The sequence below is a fragment of the Bubalus kerabau genome, chromosome 4 (genome assembly GCF_029407905.1).
Source record: "Bubalus kerabau isolate K-KA32 ecotype Philippines breed swamp buffalo chromosome 4, PCC_UOA_SB_1v2, whole genome shotgun sequence".
Taxonomy (NCBI): domain Eukaryota; kingdom Metazoa; phylum Chordata; class Mammalia; order Artiodactyla; family Bovidae; genus Bubalus; species Bubalus kerabau.
In genome coordinates, this window is record NC_073627.1 from 30,437,481 (window position 1) to 30,459,721 (window position 22,241).

Below are 22,241 nucleotides of genomic sequence, written 5' to 3' on the forward strand. Positions count from 1 at the left end.
TCCCCCCATCACCTCACGGGCTTTCTAGAGCCAAGTAACAACTTCACATCCATGGTGTCCAGCTCGACTCCCCTCCTGTTACCTGTGGGGACTGAACCCACCCAGCCCAAATAGTAACATTTTCTCCAGCCTCCTCTTCTCGACCCCAGGAGGGTGGAACGACAGAACAGCATTCTGGCTCTTCCTCTTCAGGAGAAGGGGGTGTGGGCATCATCCCTCAGGCCCAGCGCAGGCCCAGCTCAGGGAAATCCTTACAACAGGAACAGCCAGCTAGCACATTCGCGGATTACTCCTCTACCTGCATTTGTACGGTCCATAACTTTCCAGATGTCAATCCATGAATGTATGGACTGGTCCATTTCCATTTCATGAAACAGATGATAGAAAAATCAAAAGATACACATGGAAACATAAAGCATTTGTTTATTATTGCTATAATCAAGGCAAAATCTCTTAAAACAATTGGCCTTGATAATGGAAATATAATCAGAATCATTATTCCTGCATTTACAGTTTGTTTTCTGCTGTTCAGACTGCAGGGTTTCACACATACACCACCTACCACCTGACTTTTCTCGCACAAGAAGAATGCACTTGGAGACCACTCCCTAGGTACTGACGGCAGACCAAGCATTTCCTCACTGTGAACTCATTCCATCCTGTGTTTAAAACCAATGGGAAAGGGGAGGAAGGGCCAGAATGCACCCACCCCCTTTGGAGGATCAACTGAGATAACCTAGGTGGTAACTGAGAGAACATACTAGAAACTGCCCTTTAGTACAAACTAGAGCATCACCAGTAATGGCGCTCGTCACCCTGCTGGGGGCGGGGAGACCCCAGCACAGCCCTGCTCCTGCAGCCTGCAGAGCTGTCGCCACAGCCTGAAGCCCTGAGGCAATGTCGTTAACCACCCAGCCCCCAAACTCTCTGAGGAGGGAGTTGGTCTGACAAGCCACGTCACAAGGACCCAGCCTTGTCCTAGAAACACCTGGTCAGTTTTATTTATCTTAGTATACATCTGTACAGGCAATAATAAAAAGGCTACTACACAATTCAGTGAGTTTTACCTAGTTTCATGAGTAATGCATGCAGTTACAAATGAGAGGTAGAAACACTGTATTAAAGACCTAAAAATACAAACATCATATAAATAAATGTTCAAATTAACTGCTGGAATTTTATACAGATAAATAAGGTAAAAATTACATTACTTTGTCAAAGTAAAGGAAAACCTTGTTTTGTTTTTATCAGTACACTTAAATTAGATTAATGCCAAAGAGCTTCTGTGCAATTTGTCCAAGTTTAGATGACATCATCTAAGAGGATTAAAACTGGAGAATGGTTTGTTCAAGTATCCAAGCATGTAAGTCAAAGAAACCAAATCATCGACCGCGAGGGCACCGTTTCTGGAGGGACGTTAAGGGCCCACAGGAAAATGCACACAGGCTGGAGAGAGCCGCCCCTTATCCTAAGAGAAAACAAACCTCATTTTTCTCTGACTTCATGTAAAACTCCACATCACTAAAAAGCCTAGAGGTCACCAACTCTGTTTTGGCCCTACTGCAATTCTTGGGTGTATCTCTGGCCTGCGATTTGTTCTAATGCTGCCCAAATAAACCTAGGGGTCACAGGCATGAATGCACATTATGCATGCACAGTAAAAAAATGCAAACTAAAGCAGACAACTAGCAACTTAAAAACATCAGTGAGAGAAAACCTGTAGGCGTAGATGAATAGGTTAAGAAAATGCAGAGGTTCATAAAACATAAGTCTTTACCACTGAAAAGTCCACGAGAGATTACACGTGAATTCTGGAAAGGGTACGCATATATAATCAAGGAAAATACTCTAAACAAGTCCATTGTGCCTCAGTTAGTTTTAAATTGCAAAATCCAATACAGTTGTTTTAATAAATTAGTGCAATATGAAAGATTTTGGAAGATTATTAATATATGTCCATGTTAGCTCAAATTGAAGATTTCACAAAATCTTCCAAGAGTCATCTTTCACTCCTTCTTAAGCTATTTCTTCCTGAGCTGTTTATGGGTGCGTGCTCAGACTCAGACAAACTCACCCCGAGAACTGAAGTGCCCGGAGGAGATGGGGCTTTTTACTTCCACGCCTCAGTGAATACGAGGAGTCCCACACTGTGCTCTGGTGGCTGGTACAAAGAGCCACTCATCACTTCATGCTAACTCTCCTTAACAGTAACCATATTGGTGACTCTAGTTCTAAGGTATGTTTATTTACCAAAATCAAACCGAAAGCCCAGTGGAACACTTTTGCATTTGCTGCTATAAAGAGAAAGGGAAGGGGTTACTTCTCTGGTTAGGCAGACCTCCTACAATATGTAGTTCTGGGATTGGTTTTCCTTTGTGAAACCACTGCGTGCTCTTTGGTAGTCACCATGTAAGAGTGGGGCGACAGGACCCAAGCTGTGCTCCCAATGGCATCACCTGACACCCACCGCTGGTCCCGGGGGCAGGCCTGCTGCTGCTCACAAGGCTGAGGTGCTATAGCAGAGTGCTGACAATCTTCTTTCAATACTAGATTTATCTAGAAATAAAATCCATGATAAATACCATTAATATTTCAAAACTGAGGAAAGAATCACCACTAAGAAAAATCTCTCCACATCCACCCTCACTTTTGACCTATCTTTGCCCCAAAGTTAACAGTTCCAGTGCTTTTTCTTCTTTCTGCCTGGTAATTGTCTAGCTTAGTGCTGCACGGTGTAAAAGCTAGATTAGCAAGTCAAACGAATAACATGTAGATTTTAACAGCTAGTTTGCTCACAACTGCAAATAAGTATAGAACTGCCAGTCCCTGGTTGCTCTTCAGAATGTGGATGACCACACCTCCTCCAAGAGGCCCACCACCGCCTCATCTGCTCTTCACAAGCCTAGTATCTACTCCTCACAACAGCTCTGCAAGGCGGGCCTTGTCCCTCATCTCACAGAAGAAGAAACTGAGGCCACGGAAGGGGGATGTGACTAGCCCAAGGTTGGGAAACCAAGATGCAACCCCCTTGGGCAGGGCACTGCACACCCCAGGGTCTTCCTGCTGCACCAGGAAAAGACGAGGAGATGCAATCAGCAAACACACTGCTTTCCAAGTCAACTCACATCTGTGGATGTTTTCAATGTCTGCTGGGTCCTGAAGAATCTTAGTTAAGCCCTCCAGAAGAAGGGCTGCCTTATGATAGCGATAAACAATATCTTCAGTCTGCTGAAACATTTCATCCAAGGCTGCGGCTTGAACCTGGAACCAGCAAAAAAAGACAAGAAGGTTCTCAACTTTTCCAAGAAAATATGAATCCGTGTGCACAATGCAGCTTTAAATGGAATCTCTCTAAAATTAATACATTTTGACAAAATGATAAAACTTACTGGGTGAGTGATATAAAGGAAAACCTTCTTGACAAAAGAGTTACTAACTCTGCATTCAAACATAACCTTGAACTCAGAGACTCAAAACTAAGGTTTAACACTTCTAAACTGGCTCATATGTGACTTCAATTAAAAGTTTACTTTAAATATACACTTCCATACTAGTAACCTGGCATTTCATTAAAGCAGATTTTGTTACAATGAAATAATTAAATGATGTTAAAAGCCATTTATCAGCTGCTTCTTTCAGTTAAAGGACTTTCTGGTGTGTGGGATTTATTCACTCAGAGAAATTTAATGGGCACCTCTTGAATTTACGGGGCAGTGGGCATACGATGAAGGCGAGCTCACAGTCCAAGTAAGGTGTGCGGTGTCCTCCAAGGGCCACATGGTATCACAGGAGGAAGCCCTGGATCCCAGTGGACTACACTCAAGGGGCACCTAACCAGACTATCAGGGAGGGGAAGGTGAGGAGAGCCTCCAGGAAGTGACACTGAGGCCGAATCACGAGAAGCAGGAGTGAGCTGGGCAGTGGGAGGCGGGGCAGGGCCTCCTCAGTGTCATTCACAGGTTTATGAGCATTTTGTTTTCCCAGCAGCATCCTAATTTTCTCTTTAATCATTCATCTCTGAGTCGTGAGGGATCCAGTGTGCTAATTTATCTGTCAGTATGCTGTCTCTTTCAAAAAGCAAAGCCACTTACAATAAGATAAATAAAATGGATATGGAAAATCAAAGTCCTGAAACGGAGGGAGAAAGAAAGAACTACATGTAAGGTGAGTGCCCCTAAGCTACTCAGCAGCCAGGACCCAGGAGAGATTTGTTGGAGGCACGCGGCCATGTCATCAGCAGAGACAACAGCACTGTCACTCCTCACGACAGGACATCAGTCCTGGCACAAATTTTAAGAGAAAACCTGTCCTACGAAGTCTTTATTTGGTACAAAATGATACAGTGCATAATATTATTCATGTCAACAGTTTATAGCGATATAATATATATTATTCTCATCAATAGCTTATATTCCAAAATTATTTTCATATGACTTTTTATTATGATGACTTTCAAAAAAATGCCAAGGGGCAATATAACAGTACAATTCAGAGTTCAGGTAAATTTGGGGCCAAGAAGGAAGGTCAATTGTGTTAGTATGGTAAAAATCATAAGTATGGTCAATAATTAAGTTCTTCCCCACTGAATTACTTCTTTAACAGCCTCTAATTTCATGCTTACCTCAGGCAATTTTCCTTTCGAGATACAGAAAACAAATTATTTCTACGAATATAACCAGAGCACATGAATTTTTGCAGATAGGGTAAAAGAGCAGAATTTTTTTCTAACATTTTAAGCCAAATTTCTTAAACAATGGGAAATGAAGAAACAGATCCAGCAAAAGCTTTTAGATTCAAACTATCAAAAGATTAGATCATGCCTAATGTTAGCAATTTTTAAGTGGTATGGTAAACTTATTAATACCAAAAGTGGTAACCAACACAGCTTATGTTTGCTGCATGTTAATTCAGTCCAAATACTCCTTCAGGAGAGGTACCATAACACCTGGAACTTGGGAGTGGTGCTGCATAAACTCTGCTTAAAAGGATGATGTCAAGCAGGTGTGCGATTCAAAAGATGCTCTTAAACACCACAACTATTACTGTACAATATTACACCTTAAAAACGGTTACCATTTCTACAGCACAGTTATAGATGAGTTTCTCTGCAGTTACGCTGTTGATTTCATCAATAAATCTCTGTTTGTCAGAGAAGAAGCGATTCAGCTTTTCTGTCAGTTTCTTGCACATGCTAATGCAGAATTTATATCGTTCATTCAGATTTTTGACAACTGGAAAAAAGTTGAAATAAGAATTCAGTTTTATTTCAGAAACAGAGTCATGGTGACATGTAACTTTCCTGCTAACTTAAGGAAAGCAACACAAAATGATCACTGAGAAAAGCGCCTGGAAATCATTCTTTCCTATGTCCTCTCTCTCAGTCAAGAGAGGATTGACAGCAAAGCACCTGATTGCTCTATGTTAAAAACAGAGAAGCCAGCATCTTTTCCCACTGAAGAAGACTTAATAACACAGTGACCCCTCATCAAAAACCCCTTTCTCAGTGCAAGGGGAGAGGACTGCTGGGCCCCCAGGAGCTCATCACGCCCCAGCCTACCTTGCTTCACACCCGAGGACGGGCTCAGCTTCCCGGACTTGATCTGCTCTTTGGCGAGATGCAGAGAGGCTGCCAGGAGTTGTGCAGCTTTCATGTACAACACCAGCTGCTCTACCCGCCTGGCCCAGAGACAGCAAGCACAGTGTTAGCCTGCAAACCAACAGGCCAGGCCCCATCTCAACCCGCCTTGACACTCTTAGTGCACAAAGGACTCCTGAAAGGAGAAAGGTCGGCGTGGAAAAAAGTGTACTTTTAACACTAGGGGCACACTCAGATAAGAGTACATCTCTTTATAATCAAGTATCTTTAAAATCAAGGCTGCAGAACCTCCGGTCTTGGCTCACACAGTGAAACTGAGCACTGAAATAACTCAGAGACTCCTTGACACTTCTGCTAACCAGACATGACCTGCAGTGGGTGGCGAGGCCTCCAGCTTGGACACCAGTGTACGGAGAGCAGGAAGGAAGGAAGGAGACAGAAAGCAGGGGCCACCTACCCCCAGTCCTTGCTCAGCTGGCTGATCTGGTCTACCACCGCACTCTCCTGGATCTGGTACACGGAGATGGCGGATGCGCAGAGCTCCGGGCTACCCCCGCGCACAGCCGTCAGGTCCAGCACACACTCCGTGAACAGCAGCATTGAGTTCAGGTGGCGTAAGGTGTCTGCATGTTCTTGCTAAGGCAAAGCCAACTTGTCTTAGGAACTTGCAGGTTAAGGAGAGGTGCATACTCATTTCTGTATACCAACCGTGGCCACTGCTGATATTTTTCTATACGTATCAATATCAGAATGATCAAAGGAGGCTGAAATTTCTAAATTCCAGAAAACTAGTCAGAAGATAAACACAAATGAAATCAAAGATGTGTCATGTGTTTTGTGGCATGTATGAGAGCAACCACAACATTCAGCCTCAAAGATATGAGGCCATTGTGCTTTCACCAGGAAAAAATGAAACACAGAACTAAATCAATGTACACGAGACAGAAACATGACCAAATAGATACTGAGATATAAGAACTTCAGCATATTCTGGACATGAGACTACACTTCTCTATAGTTTCATGAATTCTACTGGCTTAAAATTTCAGAGATACTTTCTTTAAATTTCTGGTGGTTCCTCAGTAGTGATTCCTAATAATAAAGCTTTTAAATTTCATGATCTTTTCAGTTAGAATGAAGTACAGACATAGACATAATAGCAATGCATTAAAAATTGGTATTCTAAAATTAATGCTGTTTTGAGATTTGTTTTTAGCTAGCAGTGTATTTTGAAATCTCAAATAAGACTAAGTTTTTCACTCTCCTTCCATGGTTAAAAGGGATGAAAACCAGTTTCCTTGAGACAGGAGAATAAACGAACCAACTTTTGAGAGTCTCCCTGCTCTGCAACAGCAAATTGGACTGTATGTTCCAACACTTACTAGAACATAATTTACATTATATATATTTTCAAAATTACAGCTTAAACTTACCACAGAATCACTACTAAGATTTTGCATGCAATATTTTATGAATTTTATGTGAGATACTTAATGCTCCTCCACACACAACAGAAATCCTAGGGGTCCAGCATGGACACTTAGTGCCTTCGATGGTCTGGAGAACAGGTCATTTTCATTTGAAGTGCAGGGTGATCTGCACTGACTGAGGTCAAATGCAGTCCACGGGAAGATGGCCTAGAGTCGATGCTGAGGAGTTAGCTGGCACAGGCTATGGAATCGTAACATTAACCTCTGTTCTGGATGTGTGCTCAGCATGCTGCACATTATGACCTGTTTTTCCCTGGAGAACAAGCTCCATGGAGGGACCTGACTGTCCAATCTGCTGGGAAGCTGTATTTCTCAGCGTTACTGACTCAGTTGGCATTATAATTTACTTTTTCAAGACCTAAGTTTAAGCATATCATTTTTATCTTGTAAGGTAAGGTAAGCTTTGAGAATAAAAAGTTATGGTTTTAGGGAAAAGATTATGTTTTAAAAGTCCTATAAGTAGTAAAAGGGCTTCCCTCGTAGCTTAGTCAGTAAAGAATCTGCCTGCAAGGCAGGAGACCCAGGTTCGATCCCTGGGTTGGGAAGATCTCCTGCAGAAGGGAATGGCAACCCACTCCAGTATTCTGGCCTGGAGAATCCCATGGACAGAGGCGCCTAGCAGGCTACAGTCCATGGGTTCTCAAGAGTCAGACACAACTTAGAGACTAAATCACTACCACCATAAGTAGGAAATAAACTTCAGATAAAAGCATTAAAAATACAAAATCTGTATGTGTCACTTCCTGTGAACCAAAGCTTGTTGTGAATGAGTGTCACTGTCAACATAATTCTAAAAACACACCACCAAGGTTTCAGATAGAAAAAGTCATGGGGAGAACCACTGGGACTTGCTCTCTGATTCTCCCCGCTCATTATCAATTCTCTCCTCACTGTAGCCTTAAAGGACACATCGTAGGGTCTCTTCCCACCTCCATCAGCGTTTCCTCTGGCAATTCGGGGGCTTCAAAGGTGACGAGCCCCTCCAGGCTGGGGGGTGAAGCACCACAAGGCACGTGTCTCAGGCTGGGGGCCGCCTCTGCTCCCGGAGGGGGAGACCCCGAGCACAGCCCAGGCGGGGAGCCCCCACACACGCGGCCACCGATGGAGCACAGAGAGCCCCCGGAGCCGCTAGAGCCCCCTGTGGAGAGAGGACATGGACAGCGCTCAGTGATTAGCACCCAGTGATCACCAGGCAGTATGGCAACCAGTAAGAGCAACCCCGCTCCCACCCCAGCCCAAGAACAGGCTCTGTCTTCCAACGCTCACCTTCATTCCTCAGCTGTAGGCATCCTTCACAGATTCATCACAGCTGCTTTTAAATTGTTTTAGACAAACTCTAGCATACGCCTCGGAGAAGGCAATGGCACCCCACTCCACTACTCTTGCCTGGAAAATCCCATGGATGGAGGAGCCTGGTAGGTTGCAGTCCATGGGGTCACTAAGAGTCGGATACGACTGAGCGACTTCACTTTTCACTTTCATGCATTGGAGAAGGAAATGGCAACCCACTCCAGTGTTCTTGCCTGGAGAATCCCAGGGATTGGGGAGCCTGGTGGGCTGCCGTCTATGGAGTTGCACAGAGTCAAACACGACTGAAGCGACTTAGCAGCAGCAGCATACGCCTTTCTCCCCTGCTGCACCGCAGTCCTCAGGTGAGAAAACTCAGCCATAGGTGGTACATCACTAAAACCCTATCTAAGTGCTGATCTGGAGGCACTTACACCAGTTCTGATTTCTAATACCATGAACAACATTGTGATGAGATCTCACCTTCTTGTGAGTTATCTATGTGTGATAAATACTTTATAAGACCGTTTTGCTGTGAGTGGTCTCATAAACAGAATGCAGTTACCACAGGTCAAATATTACTATACACACTTCTACAGCTCTAAGAATCATCATGCTGTTTTCTAAAGCAGCCAAAAGTGAGCACACAGTTCCCACTAAGCCTCCACAGCACTGGGTTATACTATTTAAATGTTGGCTTAGTTAATAGGTATAAACTGTTATTTTCTTTCTCTCTTTTCTTCGGCCGCTCTGCATGGAGGGACCTTAGGTCCCTGACCAGGGATGGAACTGGTGCTTTCTAGAGTGGAAGGTGGACTCTGAACCACTGGGCCACCAGGGAAGTCCCCTCATTTACTTTTTATAACCCTTTAAAGTAAAGAAGATTGTTATATCCACGTCACTGGAAATTATTTCACACCATGAAGGCATTTTTCAGAACATGCACCCCAAACAAGAGCCCAAGGCAGAACTAAGTCAATCCTCACCTGAGGTGGTTCTTATCCGAAGGCCCGTGTGGGTACACGTGGTGGCTGCGGCCCTGTGTGGGGGAGACCCCACTGTGAACATCACAGCCCTAGAACTTGCTGCTGCTCCTATAGCGGGGGCCAGGGCAACACCACAGGCTCCTGCAGGGGCTGAAAGAAGAAGTTCACCACGAGTGCTATATTCCAGAGGGCAGGGTTACAGGGAGACTTCACTGTTACATTAGATTTTTGGTTTTTTACAATAAGCATTTATTACTTTTAAAAACAGAGAATTCAATTTAGAGCTCCATGAAAAATATTTTACAGTAATCTCTTCACAGCTGTGAATCTTCCTTTCACCAAAGCCTAGAAGTCAGTTTTCTGTGCACTTCTAAAATACGTGAACTGCAGTCACAGCTGAGAATAATTTGAAAATGTGGAAACTAAGAACTGGAAATAAAAATGTGAGGAAAAAAACCTGATTAAAAAATGGGCAGAGGACCTGAGAAGTTACTTTTCAAAAAAATATGGTCAATAGGTACATGAAAAGATGCTCAACATCACTAATCATCAGGGAAATGCAAGTAAAAATCACAGTGAGACACCACCTCATACCTGTCAGGATGGTCATCCTCAAAAAACCACAAATAACAAATGTTGGTGAGGATGTGGAGAAACTTAAGAGCTAAGCTGCCTTATAGCTTATAGTTTCTTAGAAGAAAATGCAGAGTTAGGCATGACATAGGTGTATCTAGGGAAACTCCAAGAAAAGGGAACAAAAGCAAAGACACCAGAGAAAAGTTTACCCTGCTACCTACAGCTACAGCAAACCCTACACACAGCCTCACTTGTGGCAAAAAATAAAAAAGACCTCACACTATTTGACTTGATTCTTTATATCTAGTATATCATGTCTGGCTTTCAACAAAAAATTAAAAGGCAAGCTCATCAACAGACAGGACGTGGCAGAGAGGAGAAATGAGTAATGTATCTGATGAGCTCATCAACAGACAGGACATGGTGGAGAAGAGAATCAGCTAGCCTGAAAGTACGTCAGTAGGAACTTCCAAAACTGGAAAGCAAAGAGAAACAAGAACCAAAAACAAAACCCCCAGAATGTCCAAGAACTGTGGGACAACCACAAAGGTATAATATACATGCAATGGGAATATCGGAAGGAAAAAGTAAGGAACGAAAGAAATACTTGAAGTATCAATAGTAAAGACCAAATAATTTCCCAAACAAATGCAGAATCAAACCACAGGTCCAGGAAGCCTCAAGAACACCAAGTGGTTAGAATTAAAAAAAAAAAATCTATTCCTAAGCACTTCATATTCAAACAGCAGAGAATCAAAGAAAAATTCCTGAAAAAAGTCAAACTGTGTGTGTGTAGGGGGTGGCGGGTGGGGTGGGGTGGGGAGAGAACATCTCATCTATTACATCAGAGGAACAAGGGTAAGACTTACACCAGATTCCTCTTTAGAAACCATGCCAGATGAGAGTGGAGTGAAAAGTGAAGTCCTGTTGTACAGAAACCACAAACCACACTCAAGATATTTACTGGTCTAGACATCCCCTGCTTTGGAGATTCACGGGAGAGTCAATAAAAGTATTATAGAGAAAACAAGAACAAAGATTACAACAGTGATTCTCAAATTTAAATGTGCCATAATAATCACATGTGGAGTTTGCTAGAGACACAGATTCCTAAAATCCATTTCCAGAAAGCTCAAGTGAACAAGTCTGGTTTAGAACATGGAACCAGCCCTTTGATTTCATTTTTTTGACAAGCAATCCAAAGTAATCTTGGTGTGGGCCCATGGACATAAAGATCTCTGGAACAACTGAAAGAGCCAGGGATCTCAGTGACCCATGGCTCTCTATAGGATAGGCCAGCTACATAAGAAATGCTGAAGAACACGTATGTGTTTAAGGTAACTTTGGCCAGTGTTATCCTACTGATAAAAAACAATCTTGGTCAGAACTCCTCCTAACTCATGGGTTGCTTATCATCCAGACACTGCACAAGTTGCTGTCTTGGCAGGCTCCTAAGAAACCAGATGATATGACAGAGGCTGGATGAAGAGATGTGGGTCAGCAGGTTCATGAACAGTCAACAGGAGTAGACAGGCAGAATGTTACCCTCACAGCCAAGCCAGAGACGCTCACGTTCTGACCCTTGGAACCCGTAAATACTTACATTACATGGCAAAGAGGAATTAAAGTTGCAGATGGAACTATGGTTGCTAATCAGCTGGTCTTAAAGAGATTATCCAGTGGGTCCAATGCAATCATAAGGGGCCTTCAAATGGATAGCAAGCAGGCAGAAGGTCTGAGTCTAGACTGGCCATGGCTGGCTTTCTAGATGGAAGGGGAGCAGGTGAGCCAAGGGGAGCAGGTGATCCCTAGAAGCTGGAAAGGCAAGGAATACAGTCTCCCCAGAGCTTCCAGAGTGAACACAGCCCTGCCCACACCTTAACTTCAGCCCAGTGAGACCTTGAGAACCGTAAACTAATATACTTGTGGTAATCTGTCACAGCAGCAAGAGGAAACTAAGAAATCATGTGCCTAAAGGAAACCAGATTTTTCTTACCTGTATCCATTGGTCGTTCTGTATTTAAACTGTCCGTGCTGCCCTGATGTCTACCAAAAGGTGTTTTTACTTGTTGATCTGATAATTTCCCAGTACTGACGGACCTAAAAAGAAAAATTATAATGTAAATGTATACTTTTAAAAAATCTAGACATATCAATAACAAGGGTGACTTAAGCCAAGCCATAAAAGGGTTAATGCGAAGTCAAAGAACAAGGAGACAAAAATAGAGACCAAACAATTCAAGGCAGAGATTAACTTCATAACCAGAAAAACACAAGGTAGAAACAGACCCCTCAGGAAACTTAGGATGAGCTATGATTCACACAGGTGCAGGAAGCATCTTGGTTTTCTGAGATGCTACGTTTACACAGAGTCACTAACTGTACACAGTATCACTAACCACTGGCATAGAGCAGCTGCTAGTTTGCTCTGGTTGTTTTATCGTAGAAACAGAGGCACTGCTACAGTCTTCAAGTTTGAGGCTGGAAGGAAATGTCCTTGTTTACCTGCCAAACGCTGCCTTGACCTGATGCTCGGACTTCTGCCTCTCCCCTCCTTGTACCAGGACACAGTGAGTGCATTTCCTTGGGTTGTTCCCGTCTTTTGGCTGCCCCTCAGAAGGCCCATGACGAGTGGCTAAGGCGAGCAGGTTGGAAGATGCTTGCGTTTTGGGAATTTTGAAAGGAGCTGTGGTCTAAAGAAAAACACATAAGCAAATTACTCCAACATATGGAGTAATTCCATTCAGAGTCACCAGGCTCGTGGTGCAGAGGCTGGAGCAGAGACTCCGGACTGTGGAGGGCCTGGATTCAAATCTGGCCCCTCTACATCCAGTCTCTGTGACCCTGACCAGTTCATTTACACTAAGCCTGCTTCCTTTCTTCAGGGTAAACAGGATAATGAATGTAAAACATGCAGCAAGTAAAGGCCTTACACTCTGCCTGGCACACAGCAGGTGCTGATTAACTGTGGTTGTTCTCCCCCTGAATGCTTTCCACAAGTATCTGTTAGACTAGCTCATGACCTAGCTTTCTACTCCTGAGAGCTCAGTTAAGCTACTGCTAAACTGACTGCAGGGACCTTACGTTGACACTAGCTCCCTGTACAAGTGCACGCCCTAGACAGCAGCCCACCGAGTCAAGAGTGAGTAAGTTCCGGATCAGGCTTCCCTGACAGGCCTGGTGACCTTCCCGTCTCCTGGGGCCCTCCCACTATGCACCCCTTAAGACAAGACCCTCATAGAACTTGCCAGACCCTGCTCTTTGGTTTGGAATGACCCATCCAGCCTTAGGCCAGAACCCCACAGCACTCTACCCACAGACCTAACAGAGGCGTATGCCCAGGCCCTGTCTTTGTCTGTGCTCTGACTCAACTTCCCTGTGTGGCCCCTGGGTGCTTCTCCCGGGACCTGGGAGTAATCAACTTCCCTATTTCAATTTCTCTTGTGGTCTGCTACTGGATCCAACTGACCATCCAGAACACAGTGCCCCAGTTAAGAAATGTTCGTTTAGCAAAGTCATAACATCCACATGAGGGCTAAATAAACACACCTTAGTAGGAGAGCCAATGATGGTTGGTAATGGAGTTCTGAAGAACCAGTCTGAGCTCCGCGGGGAGGACCCGGTGTGCTTGGTCGGGGAGGTCCCAAGGCTGCCAGGCCGGCTGGGCTGGGGGGAGCAGCTGTAGCCAGCCCCGGCCTGGGATGGGCACACGGGGTCAGAGTGCTGTTTTCTGAGCTTCTGCTTGTTCTGGTAGATGTCGGTGAGGGTGGGGGCGCTCTGCAGTCTAGCGCCCAACAGGACAGGCTGTGGTGACTGGGCCTGCGGTACGGGAGAACCTGCCAAGGACACAGAGGCAACGTTAACCCAAACAGAACAAGCACAGAACAGAAAAGGGGAGTCAAGAAGACACCTCTTAAATGAGAATTCTAACGAATGTCTTGTTTTCCATGAGATATTCTAAAAATTGTTTACCTGGCAAGACACAATTTTTTGGCTCCTTTACAAAACAGTTGACAAAGGCATTGAGACAGAAGTTAATGACTGTGGGCTATCAGCTGTTTTTATCAACAGCAAGCACATAACTCAATTAATGCAATGTCTAATTACCAACGAAGAAAATTAAAGAGTAAATGGCTAAAGCTAATGAAGACAACACAAATCTACACTGAACAAGATGGTTTCTACTCTTTATGTGAAGACACACGTGTATGATCAATGAAATTATTCTCTGTTCTCATGTAGCAACTAAAAGAAACTCAAGCTAACCTAGAAAAAAACTCCTTATTCAAGTAAAGAATGTTGGCAAGAAAACTAGAAAGATAATATATTTTTCCTAGATTGTTTTTTTGTCTAAAAATAACAAGCATATATGGATATTTGTCAGTTTCATGAAATTCATTTGAAACCTAAAATATCCATCTTCTCTACAAACAGAATACTCATAGTCAGACTTCCTGCCTCTCAGGGGAACACTGGGAGACAAGGTCTCAAAGAATGGTTGGCTATGACCTGGGAACTCCCCTCCCAACCCTGCTGCTACTGATCTAATGTCCATAAGCCGGGAGCTCCAGTTACAAATTCCTTGGAGCTTCTTGCAAGCCAAACCACCACCACCAACGTTAAAGACATACAAACCTTCTTGGTGGCTGATAACCATTATCTTCCCCAAAACAGACACCAGTAAATACGAGATACTGCTGCTGACCACTCTTAGGTTAATCTCATCCTAAATCTAGTATTTTAGTTTTTAGACCCACATTCTGCCATACGTGTGTGTATACATATACACATGTACCAATAAACAGTGACAAAATGTTATGATCTGGAGAAAGTTATTTGAGCTCTATTTTTAAGGGAACATAAAATCTGCAACACTAAACCAAGAAAAGAGTTCTTTTCTAAGTAATGGAGCATTCCTTTAACTGCCCAGTGCCTCAAATGCACGTGTAAGATTTGACTTATCAGAGTGTGATTTACACATATCTTTTCAGACATATATATTTTATATAATAAAGCAAATAAACACCCACATTTCTTTTTTATATGATGCTAACTGGTAGCTCTTATTAAAACCAATATTAATCAAAGTAATGAAATTTCATTTTCTAGATTGATTTTCATTGTCTGTTTGACAACCAGAATTTAGCCAAGTCATTAATTCCTAAGACTTGGTTTCATGAAAGAATCACATGCCCAGGAGTCAACCAATCAGCAATGATGCACTAGAGGACATTAGACCAAGACAGGAGAGCACAGAAAATATCTCATATAAATCTATTGGTTTGCTAAGACTGGAAAAATCTAACTTGAATTCACTCACGACGGGACTTAAACTATGTACACTGTGTGGACATTGCCTACCTGATGAGTTCCTACTCCTGGATTCGTGGCCCTGAAGATGCCCACAGCAGCACTGACGGAACTGCTCAGGAATGGTGCCCACTGAGAGAAGGAAAGGGGAAAGGATGCAGAAATGGCTCAGAACTAGTAAAGGATGGAACAGGCAACAGGTGCACAGGCTGTATATTACAGCTGACAGAATTTAATTAGCAAAGATGTAGTTTAGCTTGTGCATGCTAAGTGGCCGGCATGCTGGGTGCTGGGCTCACTGAGAATAGAGCCCCACTGGGCCTGCCTGGAGAGCAGAGTCCCAGGAGAGAGCCAGGCACACCCTCAACATGCCTTCATGACAGAGAATGTGAAAAGCTGGTCCCGAGCATCCAGCCCGTGGAGCTGCCGGGGCCCAGTAGCTGGCCCTCTACCCACCATGTTCCTGCCAAGGTCACTCCCATGCTGCCCCAACTGTGACTGGATGGGTCACAGATCTGGATGGCATGGTGCCTGGGGATGCTCCTTCAGCCTGGGAGACGTCTCCTTAGGACTCACTACCTCAGAACTCCTGCCCACTCCTCCCCGCTCCCTCCCCCTTGGGGGTCAGGCCCATAGGTACTCTGAAGGGCACCTGCCGCCCCTGCTTCCTCCCTGATCTCCAGCAGGGTCTTCCCAGGCACTCTCTGGAACGTTCTCTGCATCTACCTCTGGGAAGCCAAACTAACCAGAGGGAGAGCCAGGGAAGGCTTCAGGGAGCTTCGGCAGACGAGAGACACGTGTCCACCAAAAAGAAGAGGCACTGACTTAAGTGCGGCTGGGCCTCGCCCCTGGAACCGGGAGAGCCTAAGGGTTACAGAGGGGATGAGGAAGAGCCATGGTTTTGTTTGAAGAATATTTTTCAGCTAAAAATAATTTCAAAACCATTGCAACAGGGCAAGTGCTGATGTAATCTTTTGACAAAGTGTCACTGGGGTCCTGTTCTGCGACCGGGGCCCCTGGGCATTGCCGCAGTCTCTCGCTCTCCCTCCTGCTGAGGCGTCTCCCCCTGCCTCTCAGTTTCCTCCAGCAGCTGTGATGGGGGGTGCGGCCCTCCTCTTGGAAGTGTCTGTGTATGCTGGCCCTCCCTGTCCTGCTGCCCCTACATTTCTGCTGGGTGGCTGTCTCTCAGACTCTGCAATCTCAGTTGCTCTGGCCTCTCCGATGTGTATTCTCAAGTTGGAGCATTTTCTCTGTCTCTCAGTTTTCCTGAAAATGTGGTCTGGGGTCTTTCTGTTAGGTTGGGATTTGCTGTTCTATGGCCTCCCAAGGTGTCCTGGGGGTGGTTTCCGAGCTCCCCCTGCTGCTGTACACCGTGACCGGGAGAGGGGGAGGAGCTACCGCCCCTGCCCCCCGTAGCAGGAGGGCCTCTGGTGGACACAGCCTGGCACAGTTATGTACACCACTGCCTTATAACCCTCTTAAATCCTAGCACCAAAGCAGGGCAGGAATTATATATGCTTTAACCTAGGGTATCTGATTTTGTGTTTAGAGATGCTTTTTATCCATAAGATCCATGGATACTATCATATTTCCAACAGTGCTCTGAATGGATTTACAGACCCTCAAGAAGCAGTCAGAGCAGTGGAGGGTTGGAGGGAGGGACAAGGCTCCCTATCAGCTGGGACTCAAGGCCACCAAGAGCTGGGCTCCTAAGGGAGGGTCCTGTCACAGGCGTCATCATGAAAAAGGAGGGAATCAACTGCCACGTATTCTCCTTACCCAGAGGGGAAGGCGAGTAAGGCCTGGAAGAGCCAGTGGAGAGTCTTCGTCCTATGGCTGGAACCGCATCTGCCGGCGCTGGGGAGCAAGATCCCGGACGGAGGAAGCCCAGAGGGCTGGTGTTAGACCTTCGTACCACTGCAGATCTGGGGAGAAAGACAATTACTCCCTCGCTGGCAGCTTCCAGGACTTTATTTCCGTCTTTTTTACTAAAGCTTCCAAACAGTATGCCATGCAGTAGATTTTTTAAAGTATGGAGCAAGTTGTATGGAACAGACATCAAGTGTGTGAAACTACAGAGTGAGGTCTCCCTCCCACCTTGGATCCCTCTACTTAATTTCCAACACTTCCTCAGTCCTACTCAAAAGGTTACTGCTATGTTCATTTCTAATGTATCCTTCCAGAGTTCCTTAATTCAAATATGAATGTATCATGCATGTGTGCATGCATGCCAAGTCACTTCAGTCGCTTCTGCTACCCCAAGGACTGTAGACTGCCAGACTCCTCTGTCCATGTGATTTTCCAGGCAAGAATACTAGAGTGGGTTGCCATGCCCTTCTCCAGGGGATCTTCCTGACCCAGGGATCAAACCCACATCTTTTGAGTCTCCTGCATTGGCGGCTGCTGCTGCTGCTGCTAAGTCACTTCAGTCGTGTCTGACTCTGTGCAACCCCATAGACAGCAGCCCACCAGGCTCCTCTGTCCTTGGGATTCTCCAGGCAAGAATACTGGAGTGGGTTGCCATTTCCTTCTCCAATGCATGTATGCGTGCTAAGTCGCTTCACTTGTGTCTGACACTGTGCGACCCCATGGACAGCAGCCCACCAGGCTCCTCTGTCCACGGAATTCTCTAGGCAAGAGTACTGGAGTGGGTTGCCATTTCCTTTTCCCCCTGCATTGGCAGGCGGGTTCTTTACCACTAGCACTGTATCACACCATATGAATTACCCGGCCAAGCTTAAACATCCACTACAAAAACATTCATCATTATTCAATTTCATACACCTCTAGCACACATCCACGTAAGAGAGTAGTCAGCTATGGAAAGTGACGAACCTTCAATAACAACAAGGACTTTAAAAGACAGGTGGAGGAACTGGGAAAGGGGCGAGTGCCCACCTACCGTGGAGAGCCATGTAGATTTGTGCTGGAGACAGCAGTGGAGGTGAGGTTCTGCTCTATGCGCTGGTAGTTCCTCACCTGCGTGGGGACGGGAATGGGGGCAGCTGCGCTGTGTGGGGACACGGAGGGCTGGCACTGCCTGCAGACATGAGTCATGGAAAAGGAAAGAAATCCAGTGAGACCAATCTCCTTTCACTTGACCCACTGGTGATATTGAGAGAAAATTCTAGAAGAAGCCAAGTGATCACATCTGAATGTGAATAAGAAATGATCTTAAATATATATATATATATAGCCGAAAACATCACACCTGTCATTTCAAGAAGTCTCCTGGTTTGCACACACACACTGAGGAGGAAGACTTGCAACAAGAAGGGGATACACACCCCTCTACAGCAACAGGAAGGGCCCACGGCCGGCCCACGGCAATACAGCTTCATCTGCTTACATTCTGTGACTTATTCCTTATGTGATCTAGAGGAAAAATACTTCTAGGAAACTATGCTGGGTAAAAGAACAGGAAATTCAAGAGCAGAGATGCCTGGAATGTTTACAAAAGTTATGAGTGTAGTAAGCGTTCTCAGGAACTGGAACTTTGATGAAGACTAAAAACATACTGTGTGACTCCAGCACACAACTCATGTGAGATCCACACTGTGCAGCACAGCTGGTTTCTTTCCTTGCTTTTCACAAATTCCGAAATGGCATGTCCTTACATGACTCAATTCAATCTACAACACACCTTGAAACATCATGGGTGACACTAGGCCTTAAGAATGAGTGATTTCATTCTTTTGCCTTTCCTTAATTCTGAAAAAGCAAAAAAATCTCCCACTTTTGCCTAGTTACAATATGAAAGAGATAAAGAGATGATATATTTAGTTATTTAAATAAAAATCAATGAAATTGATAAACCCTTGGTGATATTAACTAAACATAAAAGAGAAAAGACTCAAAACCATAAATGCAAGGTCATAACTAATGCCACCTTGAATATACAGATAAATGCTATAAATACACAAGCTACCAAGACTGGATCACGAAGAAAGAAAACCTGAATAGACCTATTACTAGTAACAAGACTAAACCACTAACTGCTGCTGCTGCTGCTAAGTCACTTCAGTCGTGTCCGACTCTGTGTGACCCCATAGACGGCAGCCCACCAGGCTCCTCCGTCCCTGGGATTCTCCAGGCAAGAATACTGGAGTGGGTTGCCATCTCCTTCTCCAATGCATGAAGGTGAAAAGTGAAAGCGAAGTAGCTCAGTCCTGTCCGACTCTGAGCAACCCCATGGACTGCAGCCTACCAGGCTCCTCCGTCCATGGGATTTTCCAGGCAAGAGTACTGGAGTGGGGTGCCATCACCTTCTCTGACCACTAACTGAAAACCTCCCAAAAGAGAAAAATCTGGGACCATATGGCTTCACTGGTGGATTCTATCAGTTAAAGACTTACCACACAACACTCAGACTCTTCCAAAAATTGAAGAGGGGGGAACACTTCCAAACTCATCCCATGAGTTCAGTATTACCCTAGTACAAAAGCCAGACACAGACACTATAGGAAAAGAAAACTACAGAATATCCCTGATGAAATTTGAAGTGAAAATCCTCAATAAAATACTAGCAAACCAAATTCAAGATCACATCAAAAGGATCAAACACAATGACCAAACAGGATTTCTAGTACACCATAATTAACAGAACAAAGGACAAAAACCACACAATAATCACAACTGATGAAGCATTTGTCAACATCCAACACCCTTTCATGACAAAAACTACTAAATAAAATAGGAATAGAAGGAAATTACCTCAACAATAATAAAGGTATATATGAAAAGCCCACAACTAACAACATATTCAATGGTGACAGACAGAAAGCTTTTCCTCTATGATCAGGGATGAGTTAAGAATGGCCTCTTTCAACAATTCTATTTATTGTAGAATTCCTAGCCAGAGCAATTAGGTAAGAAAATAAAAGACATTCAAACTGGAAAGAAAGAAATAAAATTATCTCTTCACAGACAGCATGATCGTAAATGTAGAAAACTAAAGATTTTACATGCAAGGAAAAAAAAAGACATCAGAACTAGTAAACTCAGCAAAGTTGCAATGTATAAAATCAACACACAGAAAAATCAGTTGTATTTTCCATATATTAACAACAAATAATCCAGAAAGGAAATTAAGAAAACAATCTCACTGATACTAGTATCAAAAAGAATAGAATTTGAGAAATAAGTCTAACCAAGGAGATGAAAGACTTGCATGATGAAAACTACAAAACACTGTTAAATGTAATTAAAGAAGACACCTCATATTCATGGATTGGAAAACTTAATATTAAGATGTTAACAGTAATACCTAAAGTGTTTTATACAGATTAGTGCTATTCCTATCAAAATCCCAATGGCTATTTTTATATAAATAGAAAAAAAATCTATCCTAAAATTCATATGGACTCTGCATGGACCCTGAACAGTCAGAATAATCATGGAAAATAATAAAATTGGACGTCTCAGTCTGCTTTTTATTTATTTATAATTTTTGCTGTGTCACATGGGCTTGACAGAGAAAGCAATGGCAACCCACTCTGGTACACTTGCCTGGAAAATCCCATGGACAGAGGAGCCTGGTAGGCTGCAGTCCATGGGGTCGCTAAGAGTCAGACATGACTGAGCGACTTCACTTTCACTTTTCACTTTCATGCACTGGAGAAAGAAATGGCAACCCACTCCAGTGTTCTTGCCTGGAGAAATCCAGGGACGGGGGAGCCTGGTGGGCTGCCATCGATGGGGTCGCACAGAGTTGGACCCGACTGAAGCAACTTAGCAGCAGCAGCAGCATGGGCTTGAGGGATCTTAGTTCCCAAATCAGGGATTGAACCCAAGTCCATGGCACTGAAAGTGCCAAGTCCTAACCACTAAACCACCAGGGAATTCTGAGAGATTGCATACTTCTTGATTTCAAAACATACTACAAAGTTACAGTAGTCAAAACAGTGTGCCACTGGCATAAAGACAGACCTACAGACCAGTTGAGTAGAACAGAGAACTCAGAAACAAACTCTTGCGTTTATAAATAAGTAATCTTTGACAAGAGTGCCAACATCATTCAATGGAGAAAGGTCAGTCTCTTCAGCAAATAGTGCTAGGAAAACTAGATATCCACCAGCCAAAATTGAAACTAGACCCTTCTTTTATGCCACATACAAAAACCACCTAAAAACACAACATAATGTATAACCATATGTCCGTGTGGAGACCATATATGGAGACCTATTGTAAAACACTGTGAATATACTTAATGCTGTTTTTGAACTCAAACTGAAAAATGGTTAAGACAGCAAATTCTCATATGTTTTTTTACTACAATTTTAAAAAATGTTTAAAGAAAGAAACCATTGTGAAACAAAATAAATTTTAGAATCAAGAATATAGAGTTCTGTAACTTTACTCACACACACAAAAAATATGAAAAAGTGTTTAGTGAAACACATGCAAACATACCCTCCAAACACCAAGAACTCATTAGAAGCACGTCTTCCAGCAGTTCCCACTGGCATATCATCTGAAGAAAAAAAGAGAAAAACACAATCAGTTTTGCTAAACCACCAGCTTAAAGTGTTGATTGTTTCAACTTGACTATTAGGAAACAATTTGATCACAATACAAATTTACCATTTGCTTATGTTTTGATTTTGCAACAATAAGCTAGTAGGGAACACTGCACCCAGCTGAACTCACAGGCTGCCAACATCACCTTTTTTCAAGGTAAACTGTCATGCTTATTGCCACAAGTATGTATTTCTCCACCATTTAATACGTGCAAAATCCGTACTACTGTTTTTACCATGTTCCATTTCACATGTCACTGACAAAGGTTTTGGGTGTTGTTCTCCTAACCCCAATTTGCCATAAACACTGCGGGCTTTACTACTTTGCAGAGTGTGGTGACTTAAGAACATGTGTGTCACCTTCTAGTACAGCTGCCTGCACCCCGAGTCCAGTTCACTTTAACGCTGGAGCATCCCCACTCCTGCGTGACACTCTCCTGGGTCTTGCATGGGTGGCTGAACAAGATGTCATGAAGCT

At 43.9% G+C, this 22,241-nt stretch overlaps 1 protein-coding gene across 9 annotated transcripts in view; it reads right to left on the reverse strand.

Annotated features, from left to right (window-relative positions):
• Nucleotides 1–405: 405 nt before the first annotated feature.
• ULK2 (unc-51 like autophagy activating kinase 2) overlaps nucleotides 406–22,241 on the reverse strand; it is a 59,752-nt gene continuing 37,916 nt past the window's right edge. For 6 of the 9 annotated variants that reach the window (XM_055576387.1, XM_055576383.1, XM_055576380.1 and 3 more), the window contains 14 exons: nucleotides 21,657–21,717; nucleotides 18,148–18,285; nucleotides 17,025–17,170; nucleotides 15,297–15,377; nucleotides 13,485–13,771; nucleotides 12,441–12,628; nucleotides 11,932–12,035; nucleotides 9,360–9,509; nucleotides 8,016–8,224; nucleotides 6,054–6,232; nucleotides 5,558–5,676; nucleotides 5,074–5,231; nucleotides 3,126–3,261; nucleotides 406–2,556 (listed from right to left, as the gene is read on the reverse strand). In XM_055576387.1, the coding sequence (XP_055432362.1) occupies nucleotides 2,498–2,556; nucleotides 3,126–3,261; nucleotides 5,074–5,231; nucleotides 5,558–5,676; nucleotides 6,054–6,232; nucleotides 8,016–8,224; nucleotides 9,360–9,509; nucleotides 11,932–12,035; nucleotides 12,441–12,628; nucleotides 13,485–13,771; nucleotides 15,297–15,377; nucleotides 17,025–17,170; nucleotides 18,148–18,285; nucleotides 21,657–21,717 (2,015 nt within the window). In that variant the 3' untranslated portion in view covers nucleotides 406–2,497. Of the gene's footprint in view, nucleotides 2,557–3,125; nucleotides 3,262–5,073; nucleotides 5,232–5,557; nucleotides 5,677–6,053; nucleotides 6,233–6,273; nucleotides 6,385–8,015; nucleotides 8,225–9,359; nucleotides 9,510–11,931; nucleotides 12,036–12,440; nucleotides 12,629–13,484; nucleotides 13,772–15,296; nucleotides 15,378–17,024; nucleotides 17,171–18,147; nucleotides 18,286–21,656; nucleotides 21,718–22,241 lie in introns of those variants that run through there. The other 3 variants (XM_055576381.1, XM_055576382.1, XM_055576389.1) reach the window with 3 other exon arrangements.